Source organism: Pygocentrus nattereri, chromosome 29, assembly GCF_015220715.1.
Source record: "Pygocentrus nattereri isolate fPygNat1 chromosome 29, fPygNat1.pri, whole genome shotgun sequence".
NCBI classification, from domain to species: Eukaryota; Metazoa; Chordata; class Actinopteri; order Characiformes; family Serrasalmidae; genus Pygocentrus; species Pygocentrus nattereri.
This window is the reverse complement of record NC_051239.1, coordinates 3,971,324-3,988,995: the sequence shown is the minus strand read 5'-3', so window position 1 is coordinate 3,988,995 and position 17,672 is coordinate 3,971,324. Positions and strand designations below refer to the sequence as shown.

Below are 17,672 nucleotides of genomic sequence, written 5' to 3'. Positions count from 1 at the left end.
TTAAACTCAGCAAACAAAAGTAAAACTATGCAATAAATATTAGTACCAAAAATATATATATATATATGTGAAGTTCATTTATTTTTACAAAATGTTTGAGGGTGTCCAAACTTTTGCATAAAACTTTATTTAGTCATTTTAAATAATAAAAAAAGTTAAATCAGTATAAGGCAGCTCACTGTTTCAGGCCTAGCTGGAGAGTTTTACAGAATAAAAATGATATTATGAAGGATGACGGCTCATGATTCGGTTTCCTGGAGAATCTAAAGGGAAAAACCTCAGGACTGACTGTAATATAATCCTTATAATATGTGTTACGGATTTCTCTGCAACAACTGTAAAATCTAAATAACAACAATAAGTGCAGTAATAAGAGAAAGACACATTTAGGTCTTTAATGCAATCAGATTTATTTCAGATTTCAGCTCACAGAAAGGACGGCGGTGAGACAGAAACACTGTGATCATACACTATCTAAGCCTTGTCTCTCTAGGTGGCGCTGTTCCAGCTGTGGGGTCATTTGCATGGGGAGTTGTAATCAGCAACAGCCACGTCACCTGCAGGAGAGAAAGAGAAGAAAAACATCCCTTCAGTCATGTGAGAGAAAATCACACACATGCGCCGTTATATTTTAGCTGAACACAGAAATGATTTAATTAGTGTTACAACACATTTTCACACGCAGAGTAGCTGCTTAACACATCGGCTAATGCAATGTCTGATCTCTGTGAATTCAGTCTTCTAACGTACAGAAGGTACTATACATACATATAACACACACACACACACACACACACACACACACACACACACACACACACACACACACACACACACACATATATATAAACACATACATATGATGTTACATGTATAGCTCACAGGACACTTAAGGAAACTTAACGATGGGCTGTCACTGAAATGATCTACAGAAATGTACTCATGTTAAAATCAAATATATTGGAAGTTGTGATCTACAGCGAATGTAACAGCCACACCGTTTACCATTTACCCTCCAAAACAGTCTCTCCTGACATTCCTCACTGCAGCTGTCAGAATAAAGACCTTTTCACTGTCTCTCTTAAAATCCACACAGCCAAACCTGTAGTTATACTATTGGAGTACATATATTTATATATAGTATTTTTTTTTTAATGTGGCTTTTTTTTAACATGCCACCAAATCGTTTCCAACAACAACCATATGGACAGTTTATCTCCAGAATATCCTGTTTCTATGTTTTTTCCCTTCACCAGTCCCAAATCCTCGATCATCTTCCTCGACTCCTACTGGACTTATTAAAACTTATTATGTGTTTAATGAACAATTTAATATAAACTCTTCCTTCTTATGTTTGTGTGAGCTGTGAAATGACGCCAAGCTAGCAAAACTATGTCCTTATGATGCTCTCAGAGTGGCTTTAAAAGCTGCCACGAGCTCATTATACAGAGCTTAAGGGGAGGCTCTCAAACCACCAGGATACCCCCATTACTGCTGCTACAGTAAACATCAGCAGAGTCCTGTAATCCTAACTGGACACTTCCCTCCCTTTTACTTCAGGACACCCAAAACCTGCATGATAAACATTTTAAACGTCATGTTTCCGAATTTTTTTCTTATAATTTTACAGATGAATATATACGCTGTAAAGGTCTTATACAGCATCTGCACAGTGAGAGTGTTTTTACCAGTTAAACAAGAGAGTAAATATGAAAAAAGCGCACAGTCATATGCAAAGGTTAGAACACCCCTGGGTCAAATGATGAAATCAGTGATAATAAGTTAACATCCTCTACGGGGAATAAACTGAAATATGACATTTTCCTGCACTTTCACCCACGGTGTCGATTTATTTGCTGAGCTGGACAAAAAAAAAAAAACTAAAACATGCAGTACAGAATGTGCCATAACTTTTGCACAGGCCACATTTTATGTTCTGCAAATAATCTTGAACTCAGGAAACAAACAGAAAGTGTGCATTAAAACGTGCAGGAGTGGGTTGTCTGCAGTGGACGTGTCAAAACATTTTCACCTAAAAACAAAATCATGTCATGTGATCAGGGGTGTTCTAACTTTTGCCTGCAAACTTGCAGGTGTGGGACGGTAACTGTAATACTGGACTTCCTTGAGGAGAGCTTTGGACTTCACTCACAGGACAATCACAGCTGTTGGGCTGTTTAAAAGGTTTATTAAAACCTTTTATTTCAAGGTTTTATTTGCAGTTATTTAAATGTTGGTGTTTTATTATTAAGGTTTACTGTAACATTTCTAAAGTTTTCAGTATGTCCGTCTACGGTTTTGCACATGGCGTTATTCCGGGGCCTAAAGCAGGGTGTCTGTTAACACTACATTAACGGAGGATGGGCCCTGTTGTGTATTTGTTGTGGTGGGCTAAACGTAGCTGATCAGATCTTCTCTGTAAACTCTGATGGCTAATAAACAGTGATGAAGTGGTTCTTACTGGTCTCGTAGTAGTCGTACACCTTCACCACGGCTGGTTTCTGGTTCTGCACGACCGTCTCCCGCAGGATGACCAGAGTGTAAGTCTTAGAGTCTCCTTTTTGCAGCTGAAAGAAAGTCATACATAAATACAACTCACACAGACAGTGGGCAAAGGTTTGGATACTCTCGGTTTCCGTTGATTGTAAAAAATGAAAATATGTTAATACATCCTCAGAGAACACATTTGTGTACATTTTAATATATAATTACTCTTTATTTAAAATACTGGGGACAAATAAAATGGCCTGTTTAAAAGTTATGGCACATTTTAGATATTTTAGTTTTTTTTTTCTTCAATTTGTTAATTCAGTATATTAGAAGTTGCAGAAAAACGTCAGATCTAAATGTTGATGATGTGTTATTACCTTAATAATTGAAAAAAAAAAGCTTCAACGAAGAAAGTTCAAACCTGTGCATACAAATGCACTTTACTGTTAAATACTACAATAATCCATGAGAGGCAGCACAACCAAAGTCAAAGTGATCTGTTTTATAATACCCGGTTTATAATGGTACATATGATAAATGGTTCTGGATGTAAAACCTGAGCTTAGCTGGGCAGCTGAATGTTCTGAGGTCCATGTAAAATAATACACATATTCTATAGTGGCTTGGTTATTGTAGCCTAATATTATTATTAATAACCATCTTATATGTTTACTAAGATTTTCTTTGTTTGCTCAGTTTAGTAGTATTTTAATGGCATCAATTATCTGTCCTCATGGACATTTTAATCATTTTCTATATACTGGACAGATCAATTGATAAGAAAATCCAATTTTATTGACATCAAACATATCCTTTAGCCAATGTCCCAGAATGCTCAGTTCTGTTCACTTTTATTTATAAGGCATTTTTTGTAGCAACCCTGTCCAGAAACGTGTCCAGACCCTACTGAGTGTTACCACAACAGGGTAAAGAAAAACTCTTAAAGGCTGGCTTTACATGGTGAAGCTTTGATGCAACTTCAGTTGTTTGAAACCTACATGAAACTAAATTGCATCAGAGTTGCACAATTCAAAGCACCAAGCAACTCACTTGAAACTCAGCTGCAACATTTGCGAAACAAGCTTTATGACGTAAAGAATAAAAATGCAGATGATCACATCCAGCAAAACGATCAATGCTTTCAAACGATTGATTTAATCAGATTATTGGACAAAAAAAATAAAGCAGTAGATGGCTTGTTGCGTAGTTGACAGAATTCCTTGACAGAATGAAGGTTGGTATTTTTTTATTAGTTTCCTGACACACGACAACAAACCAGCCTGAGCTTCTCAAAACTAAAGCCTCTATTACCAGCTGTGTTCTATGGTAATCAGTGTTTAAATGGCTGCTTGTATCAGTTTTTTCTTTGTTTTTAACCTGTTGTAATAGTAATTTCTGTAGTAAGATTAATTTCATTAATAATTATCAGTGATCAGTGAATTATGATTAACTATTACTTATCAGTGGGCTTGTAATAATTCACACACAGCTATTATTGCAGCTGTGGACCAACAGCTGAACTACTTTCCACCACCCCTTCATTCAGTGGCTGTAGCTGGTTGTATAGTTGTATAATCATTGTAGCGTTTGTATAGTTTGTCTGCGTTTACTGTCCGTCTGCTGCTGCTCTGTGTTAAATGTAGTACTGTGTCTTGGAAAGACCACATTTTCTTCCTCTATTAACACATCTGAATGACAAGTAGTGACAGTGAAACAGACTTTGCCTTGTTTTTTCCCCTTTGAGGCCTAATTTTACACAAAGTTCAGATTCATTTGTGATCCAAAGGGTGACAATGATTACAGAAGAGGACAGAGATGCCGCACCCAATGAACATGTACTAGACCAAACGAGGCGTCACAAACAACCTAACGGCTAATTACACGGTCATTTCTGAAGGCTTAACATGCAACAAGTAACTGTTTGCCTAAGGAAGAGCCAATCAGAGGATTTTTGTTTTGTACATAAAATTAGTTTTAGCCTGGTGTAAAACGTGTTGAGACTACACTGAGTGCTACTGCTAAGATGTAATGATCAAACGTGCACTCACTCCATCCAGGTAGATGATGACGGTGCCCTCATTCTGATCCACACGCTTCACTGTTCCTTCATTCGACTGCAGAAACAGATCATACAGATCATCATTAGCACACAAATGGACACGCATCACGCTGGCTACTTCAACTGAGGTCAAAGAGCAAAGTTACATTTATTTTATCACTGGACGGTTTCAGAGACTCCTTGTCCAGCTGGAAGCCCGACAGCAGTTTGACCTCGATGATCACCATGTTGGTCTGTGGCCGCTTACCGTTGTAACTGGAACAATAATAGCAATAATCATTATTTTACAGCATTTTTCGTACAAAGATGCAGCTTTGTTGTCAGAAAGTGACCACTGGTCAAAAGCTACAGGATGACTAACACAAACTATCCATCAACAGATGAACTACAGACTGCAGGGATGCAATTAAAAAATACTAATAATTAATAAGTCTAGAATGAGCCGTCAAACTCTAACGCTTCATTGATCAATAATGAAAATGAGAGACAACTGTTCAGTTTGAGGAGCAGCAGATAAACAGTGAAACACTCAAACAGGGTCCACTGTAGCTGCGATCTGTACAGGCTCTACACGCTTTTGTTGATGGCAGGTGGCACTAAAAGTACATCTGGAGATAGAAGGTTTTGTCACAACAAATACTCTTAGCTCTATTTTGCAACAAATATTGTACACACTCATCTCCAATGTGGTAACGTTACAGGAGGAGGCAAAAACATTCTTAACTTTAAGTGAAAGTTAGCAGAAAAACATTTTCCCAAATATTCTTGAAATATATGTTTAGCATAAAATATTAACACAATGTGAAGGGCAGTTAGCATCTTAGATCTGGGGGGACAAAACTGGAGACACCACTGGAGATACAACATAGCAGTAGCTATGATACAAAACCATCATTAAATAAGAATAAATACAAACAGCATCAATATAAAAAGGTGTGAGTTATGCCATTTAACCATTTGCAAACTTCATGGCAGCCAAGTTTTCCCAGTGATTATTAATTATCTTTATTATTATCAATATATTTTTATTATTATTATTATTATTATTATATCATAATTTGCAGTATTTATGTGCATCATTTCTAATAACTGGTGTTTTTACTGCCAAACACACTTTCTGCCAAGATAAATTATTTAAAATAATATGCTTAGATTTTTGTGTTATATATATATATATATATATATATATATATAAATAATGCCATTGTTGATTTTTTTCACAAATCAACAAAAAGCTTAAAACTTTTGCACACAATAACGTATTCTTCTTCTTATAATAATAATAATAATAAAAATTATTATTATTATTATTACTACTATTATTTTGAAGTAAAGCTCACCTGACAGTCACAGACAGGCTTACAGACGGAATGGGGATGCTGCAGTTTCCAGAAGCGTTGGCTGAGATGCTGAAGGAAGAGAAGTCGGCTGGAGGAGGGATGTTGTAGCGCACATAGAACTAAAAAAAGCATCCGTACTGAATTTACGCTCCATTCATTTGCTCCCATCACATTAAAACAAACATTGTTTTAAATAATTTGTCAGCTGACTTTTACATTGTAAGCATTTCATTATGGCAAGTATGGTGCCACATCAATGTCAAAATTCAGGGGTGCAAAAACACAAGATGAAAAATACAAACTTGCAAGTTTTAAAAATTCTTGTGTGTAAATATCCCTCCCGCAAGCATAAAGGTGAAACTCATGAGCATAGAAAGAACTCCTGTTCGTGTATTTATCATCATATGGCGTTCAAATGGCCTTTTTTCCACTCTCAAATGTTTTTTTCCCCTCTTGATTTGATATTTATTTGATTTGATAGTTTTTTTGTTGATTCGGTTTTATCTCTGACCTGATGTTACAGTTAACTTAGCCAGCTACTACCCCTGGCTAGCTGGCTCAAGCCAAACGGCTGTAGTGTAGCTTGATACTTTAAGAGACAAATCAACTGCCAACTACCAGGGGTGTCCAGTCTTATCTGCAAAGGGCCGGTGGCTGCATCAAAGCAGGAGGACACATGCTAAGTTGTCTGAAGACTGACTGATTAAAAGAGTGGAGTCAGGTGTGGAGTCACACACAAAATTAAAGTGGAAAAACACACTACAGGCTGATCCAACTGTGATGTAATGTCCTTAAAACGCTGCTGTTGGAAGAAAACCTTGTATCTCTAAAATGATAACTTTACAATTTAAGTCAATGGAACCAGAATTTTTCCCATGTCATTTTGGATAATTTCTTTTAGGCCATTCATCATAAAATTTACAAACAATGTAAAGAGTAACAGATACTTTCAAATTATGTCAAAAACTGAAAAATGCCAAAAATGGAGATACGTGGTTTTCTTCCGACAGCAACGATATATACACATTGCTTCAAAAAATAAAGGGAACACAAACACAATATAACTCCAAGTGAATCAAACTTCTGTGAAATCAAACTGTCCACTTAGGAAGCAACACTGACAATCAATTTCACAGCTGTTGTTCAAATGGAACAGACAACAGGTGGAAATTAGTGGCAATTAGCAAGACACACTCAATAAAGGAGTGGTTCTGCAGGTGGGGACCACAGACCACTTCTCAGTACCTTTCTGCTTTCTGGCTGATGTTTTGGTCACACTTGAATGTTGATGGTGCTTTCACACTCGTGGTAGCAGGAGACGGACTCTACAACCCACACAAGTGGCTCAGGTAGTGCAGCTCATCCAGGATGGCACATCCATGTGAGCTGTGGCAAGAAGGTTTGCTGTGTCTGTCAGCGTAGTGTCCAGAGGCTGGAGGCGCTACCAGGAGACAGGCCAGTACACCAGGAGACGTGGAGGAGGCGGTAGGAGGGCAACAACCCAGCAGCAGGACCGCTACCTCCGCCTTTGTGCAAGGAGGAACAGGAGGAGCTGCCAGAGCCCTGCAGAATGACCTCCAGCAGGCCACCAATGTGCATGTGTCTGACAGAGTCTGGAGATGCCGTGGAGAGCGATCTGCTGCCTGCAACATCCTTCAGCATGACCGGTTTGGCAGTGGGTCAGTAATGGTGTGCGGTGGCATTTCTTTGGAGGGCCGCACAGCCCTCCATGTGCTCGCCAGAGGTAGCCTGACTGCCATTAGGTACCGAGATGAGATCCTCAGACCCCTTCTGAGACCATATGCTGGTGCGGTTGGCCCTGGGTTCCTCCTAATGCAGGACAATGCTAGACCTCATGTGGCTGGAGTGTGTCAGCAGTTCCTGCAAGATGAAGGCATTGAAGCTATGGACTGGCCCGCCCGTTCCCCAGACCTGAATCCGATTGAGCACATCTGGGACATCATGTCTCGCTCCATCCACCAGCGCCACATTGCACCACAGACTGTCCAGGAGTTGGCGGATGCTTTAGTCCATGTCTGGGAGGAGATCCCTCAGGAGACCATCCGCCACCTCATCAGGAGCTGCCCAGGCGTTGTAGGGAAGTCATACAGGCACGTGGAGGCCACACACAACACTGAGCCTCATTTTGACTTGTTTTAATGACATCACATCAAAGTTGGATCAGCCTGTCGTGTGTTTTTCCACTTTAATTTTGTGTGTGACTCCAAATCCAGGCCTCCATTGGTTAATAAATTTGATTTCCATTGATGATTTTTGTGTGATTTTGTTGTCAGCACATTCAACTTTGTACAGAACAAAGTATTCAATGAGAATATTTCATTCATTCAGATCTAGGACGTGATATTTGAGTGTTTCCTTATATATATATATATATATATATATATATATATATATATATATATATATATATATATATGTGTGTGTGTGTGTGTGTGTGTGTGTGTGTGTGTGTGTGTGAGAGAGAGAGAGAGAGAGAGAGAGAGAGTGTGTATGTTTGTGTACCATTTTGATGGTACTTCTCATAGTGATTTCTAATGTTTTGTCTTTACATTAGCATTTACAAAAACTTTTTTTTCTGATCACAATTAATAACAATTACATATGTTAATAATAACATACATAATAATATTCTTTACATCACTTTATATCCTCAGTCCTGCAAATGGTCCAAACCAGCCCTGATAAACTGTCCAGTAGAAACGGCCCACAACAGAGCAGAAAAGAAAATCATCATTTTCCAATAGACAAAACGGAGACAAACACTGACCTGTACAAAAACACAACCTTTGCCTTCAGCCTTGACCGTGTAGTTTGCGGGCACGACCTGCAGGCTGGACTCCTGCAGCAGCAGCCTGTTACTCTGACTGACTGTAAATATCTTTGGAGGTGAAGGGCCAGTCACAGTGACTACAACTGTGCCTGTCAGCAAGTAGGTGGCAGCACTGTATTTTGCCAGAGCCTGCAGAGCTACCACAGTGTCCTGGTCAGAGGGACGGAGTGGAAAGAGAACCGAAATATTGTTAGTGTGTTTTTGAAGTCATGACAGAACATCTTTCTCAAAATGACCTACAATCTACAAATATAGTAACATTTACCATAAAAACAACTTAAAAACTACAAAAGCAACAAAGTCACAAAAACCTGCAAAGATGTTTATTTTTAATTGTTGCTGAATATGAGGTGACCATTTGGAACAGACCATATGCAGTATTTGCAGCTTTGTGGTCAAGGAGGGGGCAGGATGTACCTGTGTAGATGCAAATCCTCCAAAGGCGTTCTGCTGCTGGACCAGCCAACGGACGATGGAAGCAGAATAGCTCATATCAAAGGTCTGTAGCACCGGTCCAGACAGCAGAGCCAGCAGCACATATGAGGTCATCTCCACCTCCAGAGAGTCCAACACATTCAGATCACTCTCTCTTCTCCAGTGTCGCCCGCCCGCTGAGACAGATATAAAAAGGCCTTATTGAACAAATGTTCTCCACAAATGTTCTCCACCTAACACCGTTATTGTCCACACTATAAAAGGATGTTTTGATGTTCCTCGAAAGAGCCACCAATTCTGTTACAACCACATCTAGGCCATAACATCAAATGAAAGTGGGCTCTCTGCCCAGACCTGGTGCCAGACCAAACACTCGACACCATTTTCACAAGAAACCACATCCTGCATTTTCTTAAAAGAGCTAAATGACAAGAGGTTGAGCTGGGTGGGAAGGTGTAGCTTCAGGGATAGTAAATAGTGAACAAAACAACTAAGAGTTTTAAAAACTAAACCTGAAAACAAAACCCAAGGAAATAAAAAACGCCACCAACTCTGTCTGTTTAAAACCAGAAGAACATTTGATTAAAACAAATGGCGCTCGTCTCCTACCAGGTCACATGTGAGGGGACAGACCCCTGAACGTCTCCAGATAGTGGCATGGCAGCCTCTTTTATACAGAATGACACCCATTCTCGAATAAACACCATCATTCTCCCTCAAACACCACCATTCTCCAACAAACACCACCATTCTCCCCCAAACACCATCATTCTCCCCCAAACACCATCATTCTCCCACAAACACCACCATTCTCCCACAAACACCACCATTCTCCCACAAACACCATCATTCTCCCCCAAACTCCATCATTCTCCAACAAACATCATCATTCTCCCACAAACACCATCATTCTCTAACAAACACCTTCAGTCTCCAACAAACACCTTCATTTTCCACTAAACACCTGGATTCTCCAACAATCACCTGCAGTTCATAGCACAAACCTTAATGCTCCAACAACCAGCTGCTTCTAGTGTGAAGTGAGGACATCACTCTTGACAAGAGTCACTAAGGTACTAAACACCAACCCAGCATCTGGGTTTGTTGATGTTAGGTTAGATGTGTTTTGGGCTTTAAGGTGTGGAGCTTCAGATTTTGTTGAGTAGGTATATTACTAAGATGTAAGTATGTCAAACCTTCGACTATGGCCTGACTGTTCAGGACGACGAGAGCCCTGATCCTCATGTACTGGTCTCCAGCTAGAGTGAAGGTGTAGGAGAGGAGAGCTGTGGCATAGATGGAGTTGAGCTGAGTGAAGGCATTTCTCAGGAAGTTCAGACCATTTTGTACCATTGGATCCTGAAAATATTTAAAATATCAGCCATTTTGTTTGATACAAAACATACACAGTTCACTGAATTTGAGTGGAAGGTGAATTCATTCACTTACTGTGAGGGGAGTGCCTAACTCCAACAGTGCAGCTGTGATATACGCCGTGAGGGTCACCTCATCATTTACACCTCCCTGAGGGGGTGGAAGGTGGGTTGGTGGTGATAAGGAGGATATGAAGACAGATAGATAAATAGAGAGCAGGGGGATGAGGAGAGAGATTTAAAGACAGAACAACTATAGCATCCATTCTATAAACCTGAGATTACAAAGCACCACACAGGAATACTGAAACAGGACAGTTTACAAAACATATATGTAACTTCATACCTTTTAGCTGTAAGCAGTGAGTTCATGAGGAGTCATTTAAATTATATGAACAACTGATAAATTCACAAAATGATGTTGAAAGTTCTGTTCTTTCATATTTATATGATGAGATTGTAAATTGAACTCAGTTTGCTGCTTCTTATGTGCTATAGCTCCACTTTGTACTATCTGCTAACCGGCGCCAGAGATCCTAGAGTAGTGTGGTGCGTTCAGCAGGCTGCTGTAGTCTTTCTATGCTTCCTTCATTGGACTGAACAGAAAGGAAGTCTGAGCAAAATACAAGAAGCTGTTTCTACTCTGTTCTCTGGTGGAGCATAAAGATCAAAGATGTTAATACAAAGATGTTAATTCTCATGGTCCACATGAGAGTATAAGGTGTGAGAGAGGCTAACTTGTGTATCAAAAATCATATTTTAATATAATTTACTTTTTGATTTATTCCTGACCATTTCAAATATTCAAACCTTTCAATCCATCCCTACAATATACTACAAATTTATTACATGACATAGTGCAATATTTAATAAGATTGCTTTAAGATTCTTCATTAAGATAATTTAATAAATTTATTAAATAAGATTCAAGTGATTTCATTGCAAAGGAATAAGTATTCCTATAATTTTACTACAAGTGGTACCAAAAACTCACAAATTCTACACAAAAGTATCATCACATAGCATTTACAATTAATTTCCCTCACATAAAGTTATGATAGAAAGATACAGGGATGGTGGTTTTGGATAGTAAATGAAGTGGCCATATTTGTGTTGTAGTCATTGTGACCCCTGGTTCCCATCACCACCACTGTAAAGAAATCTGAGTCTCTACCATCAGCCATTTCACACCAAACCACCCTGAATCACTCTTTTTACATCTGACCACTCAATTACGCAAATCTTTGGGGAAATTTAACCCCCTTTAATAAAGCACCTTGCAACCCCACTTTTGGCAAAAATACTCTGCAGCAAGTCTGTTAAGGCCTGACCTTCATGTCGCTGTGGAAGAGCTGACCCACTGAGGCGAAGGAGCCGCTATACTGCTGCTGCTGACCCAGCCAAGTCTTGGCCTGGTCCACATACAGCTGATCTATAAAGATGAACTGCTTTGCACTTGCAAAGGACTTCATCACAAACGCTGTTAACCTGAGGACACAAACCAGAGGAATCCTAAACCTTTCTGTAATTTAATGATTTATATTTAAAGAAATCATCCATCACTGAACACTGTGTGTTTGTGTAGAGCCTAGTCTAGTCCTGAATAAGACTTTTAGCAGAACAAACGCTTTCTGTCTAGGTTTGAACTAGGCCTTGTCTAGGCATTTTTAAGCAACACAAGGCCTGATGTATTAAGTATTTTATGTCAGCTGCATCTTTGTTTTCTTCTCTTTCTCCTAGACTGACCAGGTGTTGCCGGATGGATCGCTGTTCCCAAAAGCACTGTAAGATCCATCATAATGTTTGTAGCTCAGCTCTCTCTGGTAGCCTGTAAAGGACATGAGACAAACAAGCAAACCAGTTCATTCAGCATCAGACAGCTTAACCCTCAGGAATCTAGAGTTATTACGTTGTTTGGCTGCACTTTTAATAGTAATAACACAATTACATGATTTATTTACATGGTTACATTATTAATTCCATCGGTTTACAGTTATTTTCCCTCTCTTTAAATGTAAAAACAGATTAAAATAACATGGCAAAAATATAATTGATGTTGGTGATTCTTTCTTTCACAGTCTGCTAAGTTCTACATACAGTAAGTCGACAGGTTTGAAAAATTATACTGAAATGGCAAACAGGTTCTAGATCAGTGGCTCCCAACCTCAGGGTCCCCCAGGTCACCCACAATTTTGCTCCAACACTACTCGCAGCACGTAGGATGACAGAAAATATTTTACCATTTTGAGAACCACAGTTCTAGATATTCAATAGGGAAATGTGTGTTATGTTCTCCAAAATAATTATTTTAAGTAAAATGGGGGGAAAGTAACCAGATAGTCTAACTAAATAAGTAGGATCAATATAAATAAAATATTTAATATTTGATTAATTATGTGGGGAAATACCAAAGTAATGGAGGGAAATGGTGGTATAAAGACATAAGAACCTGTCATCTAGAACCAAAAGTAAATCTGGACTGTAACTGGTGGCTATGCCATTTATAGATGTTTATTTTTGCTACTTTATTACTCTAAAATAATCTCTTAGTTTTGAAATATTTTACTGTTTTATCTTCCAAGAATCTCAAGAACCTGACAGGTTGTCTGGGTGCTTACTCAATTTACTCAAAATAATGATCTAGTACTTAGTAACTAGTAATTTTGTAACCCACACTTAACCACTATATATCTACAACCTCGTTGGTACTTCTGATTAACTTGGAACTTACCAATATCATCATCATCTTCTTTCGGCTGCTCCCTTTACGGGTCGCCACAGCAGATCATCTGCCTCCATCTTGCCCTATCCACGACCTCCTTACTTTTACACCAACCATCTCCATGTCCACCTTCACTACATCCATAAACCTTCTCTGAGGTCTACCTCTTCTCCTTCTACTCGGCAGCTCCATCTCCAACATTCCTTGACCAATATATCCACTATTCCTCCTCAACACATGTCCAAACCATCTCAACCTGGCCTCTCTGGCTTTATCTCCAAACTGCTCCACCTTCACCGTCCCTCTGATCTGCTCATTTCTAATCTTGTCCATCCTTGTCACTCCCAACGAAAATCTCAGCATCTTCATCTCCACCACCTCCAGCTCAGCCTCCTGTCTTTTAGACAGAGCCACAGTCTCCAAACCAAACATCATAGCAGGACGCACTGCTGTCTTGTAGACCTTCCCTTTCACTCTTGCTGCTATCCTTCTGTCACACATCAGCCCTTACATCCGTCTCCACCCACTCCATCCTGCCTGCACCCTCTTCTTCACCTCTTTTCTACACTGTCCATTGCTCTGGATGGTTGACCCAAGATATTTGAAGTCATCCACCTTTACAACCTCTACTCCTTGCATCTTCACCTTTCCACCTGCCTCCCTCTCATTCACACACATGTATTCCGTCTTGTCTCTACTGACCTTCATTCCTCTCCTCTCCAGTGCAAACCTCCACCTCTCCAGATTCTCTTCCACATCTCTACTCTGACCACAGATTATCTGTCATCTGCAAACATCATGGACCTCCTGCCTGAACTCATCTGTCAACCTTTCCATCACCATTACAAACAAGAAGGGGCTCAAAGCTGATCCCTGATGTAACCCCACCTTCACCTTGAAACCATGTCACTCCAACTGCACACCTCACCACTGTCTCACTATCCTCATACATGTCCTGCACCACCCTAACATACTTTTCAGCTACACCTGACTTCCTCATACAGTACCACAGTTCCTCTCTTGGCACCCTATCATATGCCTTCTCTAGATCCACAAAGACACAATGCAGGTCCTTCTGACCTTCTCTGTACTTCTCTACCAACACTCTCAACACAAAAATTGCACTTTCCCATACCTTCATGGTGTGGCTCATCAACTTTATACCTCTGTAGTTACTGCAGCTCTGCACATCACCCTTGTTCTTAAAAATGGGGACCAGTGCACTGCTTCTCCACCCATCAGGCTGGTTAAAAAGTCCACTGCCTTCTCTCCTAAACATCTCCATACCTCCACAGGTATGTCATCTGGACCAACTGCCTTTCCATTCTTCATCCTTTTTAAAGCTGCCCTCACTTCCACCTTACTAATTCTCTGCACTTCCTGATCCACTATCTCTCCCCCCGTTGTCCTCCTCTCTCTCTCGTTTTCCTCATTCATTAGTTCTTCAAAGTCCTCCTTCCATCTAGTCATCACTCTCTGTTCACTCACTAGTACATTTCCCTCTCTATCCTTTATCAGCCTAACCTGCTGTACATCCTTTCCAGCTCTATCTCTCTGTTTAGCCAAACGATACAAGTCCTTTACTCCTTCTTTACTGTCCAGCCTCTCATACAGCTCATCATAGGCCTGAGCCTTTGCCTTTGCCACCATTCTTTTCACTATGCGACTAGCCTCACAGCACTCCTGCCTACTTCCTTCATCTCTCTGGTTATCCCACTTTTTCTTAGCTGCCTTCTTCTTCAATCTCTTACTCTTCTTTGTTTCTAATCTCATTCTAGACAACCACTCTATGCTGCCTTGCTACAATTTCCCCTGGTACCACTTTACAATCTCCAATCTCCTTTAGGTGGCATCTCCTGCTAAGGATATAATCCACCTGTGTCCACCTCCCTCCACTCTTGTATGTCACCCTGTGTTCTTCCCTCTTCTGAAAATACGTGTTCACCACAGCCATTTCCATTCTCTTTGCAAAATCTACAACCATCTGACCTTCCGCATTTCTGCCTTTCACACCATACATACCCAGCACCTCTTCATCCCCTCTGTTCCCTTCACCAACATGTCCATTGAAGTCTGCACCAATCACCAATCTCTCCTCTCTAGGGACACCATCTACCACTTCATCCATCTTACTCCAAAATTCCTCTTTCTCCTCTAACTGACAACCAACCTGTGGTGCATATGAACTGACCACATTCAAAATTACACCTTCAACCTCCAACTTCAGGCTCATGATCCTGTCTGATACTCTCTTTACATCCAGAACACTTTTCTCAAGCTGTTCCTTTAGGATTCTCCCTACTCCATTTCCCTTCCTCTCTGCACCATAATAGAACAGTTTGAATCCACCTCCAATGTTCCTGGCCTTGCTTCCTTTCCATCTGGTCTCCTGGACACACAGAATATCTACCTTCCTTCTCTCCATCATGTCTGCAAGCTCTCTGCCTTTACCAGTCATTGTCCCTATGTTCAGAGTCCCTACTCTAACCTCCACACTCCTGCCTTTCCTTCTCTCTCGCTGCCTTCTAACCCACCTTCCTCCTCTCCTCTTTGATGGTCTTCGACCTACAGTAGTCCAATTTCCACCGGCACCCTGCTGGTCAACAGCACCTCGACCAATCCGGTATGGCAAACATATTTGTGATCCGCATGATAGTTTTGGCACAAGTTTTACGCCGGATGCCCTTCCTGACGCAACCCTCACCATTTATCCGGGCTTGGGACCGGCACCAGAAGTACACAAAGTACACCCCTAATAGCTGGTTTGGAACTTACCAATATATCACCCAAAATAATTATCTAGTACTCTAGTACTCTCGCACTTAATGGATTAATACCAAGAACTTTTACTGTTTACAATTTTATCTTCATAATATCAAGAACCTGACAGGTTGGCTGGGTGCTTACCTATTTTACCCAAAATAATGATCTAGTACTTTGAATTTTATACCCCACACTTAACCAGTATATATCTAGAACCTCTTTGGTACTTCTGATTAACTTGGAACTTACCAATGTGTCACCCAAAATAATTATCTAGTATTCTCACACTTACTGGATTAATAACCAGAACTTAAGGGACTGTTAAATAAAGCATCACCTAGATTTTTTCTTTTAAACAAGCCCGTAAACTCTACAATAACCTTTCATTAAATTAATCACAATCATAATATCCCCACTATTGAGTTATGGATTAAAAATGTACAATCAATTATGACTCAGAAAAGTATTGGTTTAAAATTACAACCTTTGTTCAGCAAATCAAATTAAAGCAAACTAAGCAAATCAATTGATTTAAACGTTTGTGAATTTATTAAAAGCAAATTAATTTATGTTGTAATGATTTTACTAACTGAGTCTTCTGAAAGTTAGATAACAGTCATGAAGGAATGGATGAAGCGGCTGAAAGTGCAGAAATGAATCTCATGCGGTCTCAAATCAACCCGAGATGTTCCTCACCGCTCACGAGGAACGTCTCGGCTTTATTTCGGATCTCCGCAGTTAGCTGTCCGCTACTCTGTAGATACAGGAGGATGTAGATGTTGGGGGCAAAGAGCAGCATGTTCTGTTCTCCACACCCGTACGGCATGGCCAGCAGACGGTCTATGTTCCTCAGAGCACGGCCCATCAGGTCTCCTGCAGAAAGAACACAGAGTTCCTTATACATTATGCAAATATTCCATATAGCCACTAGGGATCACCCCCACCTCCCGTCCACAATAAAGAAATTCTGACTGCCACTGTAAAAGCTACTAAACACAGATGTGATATTTAGCTTTCCTGCATAAACAAACTCTGGCTTGCTTCTTAATTAGGCAGCTAGCAGGGAGAAAACAGCCTCAAATATCCACACTAACGCAGTCTTTCAAAAGCCCCTCCCACTTACAGGAAACATAACCAGTAGGGGTGTTCCTCTTGTTTTAGAGACCCCTGTAGGAGGCGAGTTGAAGTACTGCTTACAGTGTCCCTTTAACAGAACCGGAGGTAATGAAAGTGCTTGAGTGAGGATTTCAGTACAAAAGTGTTGCTCTGTATTCTGCAGGCTTACCCAGCACAGACACTGAAGCTGTGGCAGAACCTGCCACAATTACCGCAGGCAGCTTCAGCGAGATGGTAGTCTCAACAGCGACCCCTACAGGAGAGAAAGAAACATTACAGTGAGGCACAGAGTTGGGCAACAAACAGAGATCCTCACCAGGCATTACTTTAAAACTGGACTTTTTAAATATTTTTATTTGAAATGACAAAATATAGCAAATGATTTCTTAGGGAACATCACAGTGAGATAAAGCTAACATCCTACAAAATCCTTTAAATGTTAATATGAAACTTAGTATACCTAAAGGCCACTGACAATTTGACTTCTGTGAGCTTTATGTGATATATACAATTATGATTTGAA

General features: G+C 40.1%; 1 protein-coding gene across 1 annotated transcript in view; it reads right to left on the bottom strand.

Moving 5' to 3' along the window:
• Positions 1-385: 385 nt before the first annotated feature.
• LOC108415272 (alpha-2-macroglobulin-like protein 1) overlaps positions 386-17,672 on the bottom strand; it is a 37,800-nt gene continuing 20,513 nt past the window's right edge. The window contains exons 23-35 of the mRNA XM_037535997.1: positions 17,319-17,402; positions 16,730-16,906; positions 12,295-12,376; positions 11,880-12,036; positions 10,625-10,699; positions 10,372-10,534; positions 9,158-9,351; positions 8,678-8,890; positions 5,890-6,008; positions 4,696-4,804; positions 4,539-4,604; positions 2,462-2,567; positions 386-557 (exon numbers count right to left, since the gene is read on the bottom strand). Of these exons, the coding sequence (XP_037391894.1) occupies positions 517-557; positions 2,462-2,567; positions 4,539-4,604; positions 4,696-4,804; positions 5,890-6,008; positions 8,678-8,890; positions 9,158-9,351; positions 10,372-10,534; positions 10,625-10,699; positions 11,880-12,036; positions 12,295-12,376; positions 16,730-16,906; positions 17,319-17,402 (1,586 nt within the window). The 3' untranslated portion in view covers positions 386-516. The remainder of the gene's footprint in view (positions 558-2,461; positions 2,568-4,538; positions 4,605-4,695; positions 4,805-5,889; positions 6,009-8,677; positions 8,891-9,157; positions 9,352-10,371; positions 10,535-10,624; positions 10,700-11,879; positions 12,037-12,294; positions 12,377-16,729; positions 16,907-17,318; positions 17,403-17,672) is intronic.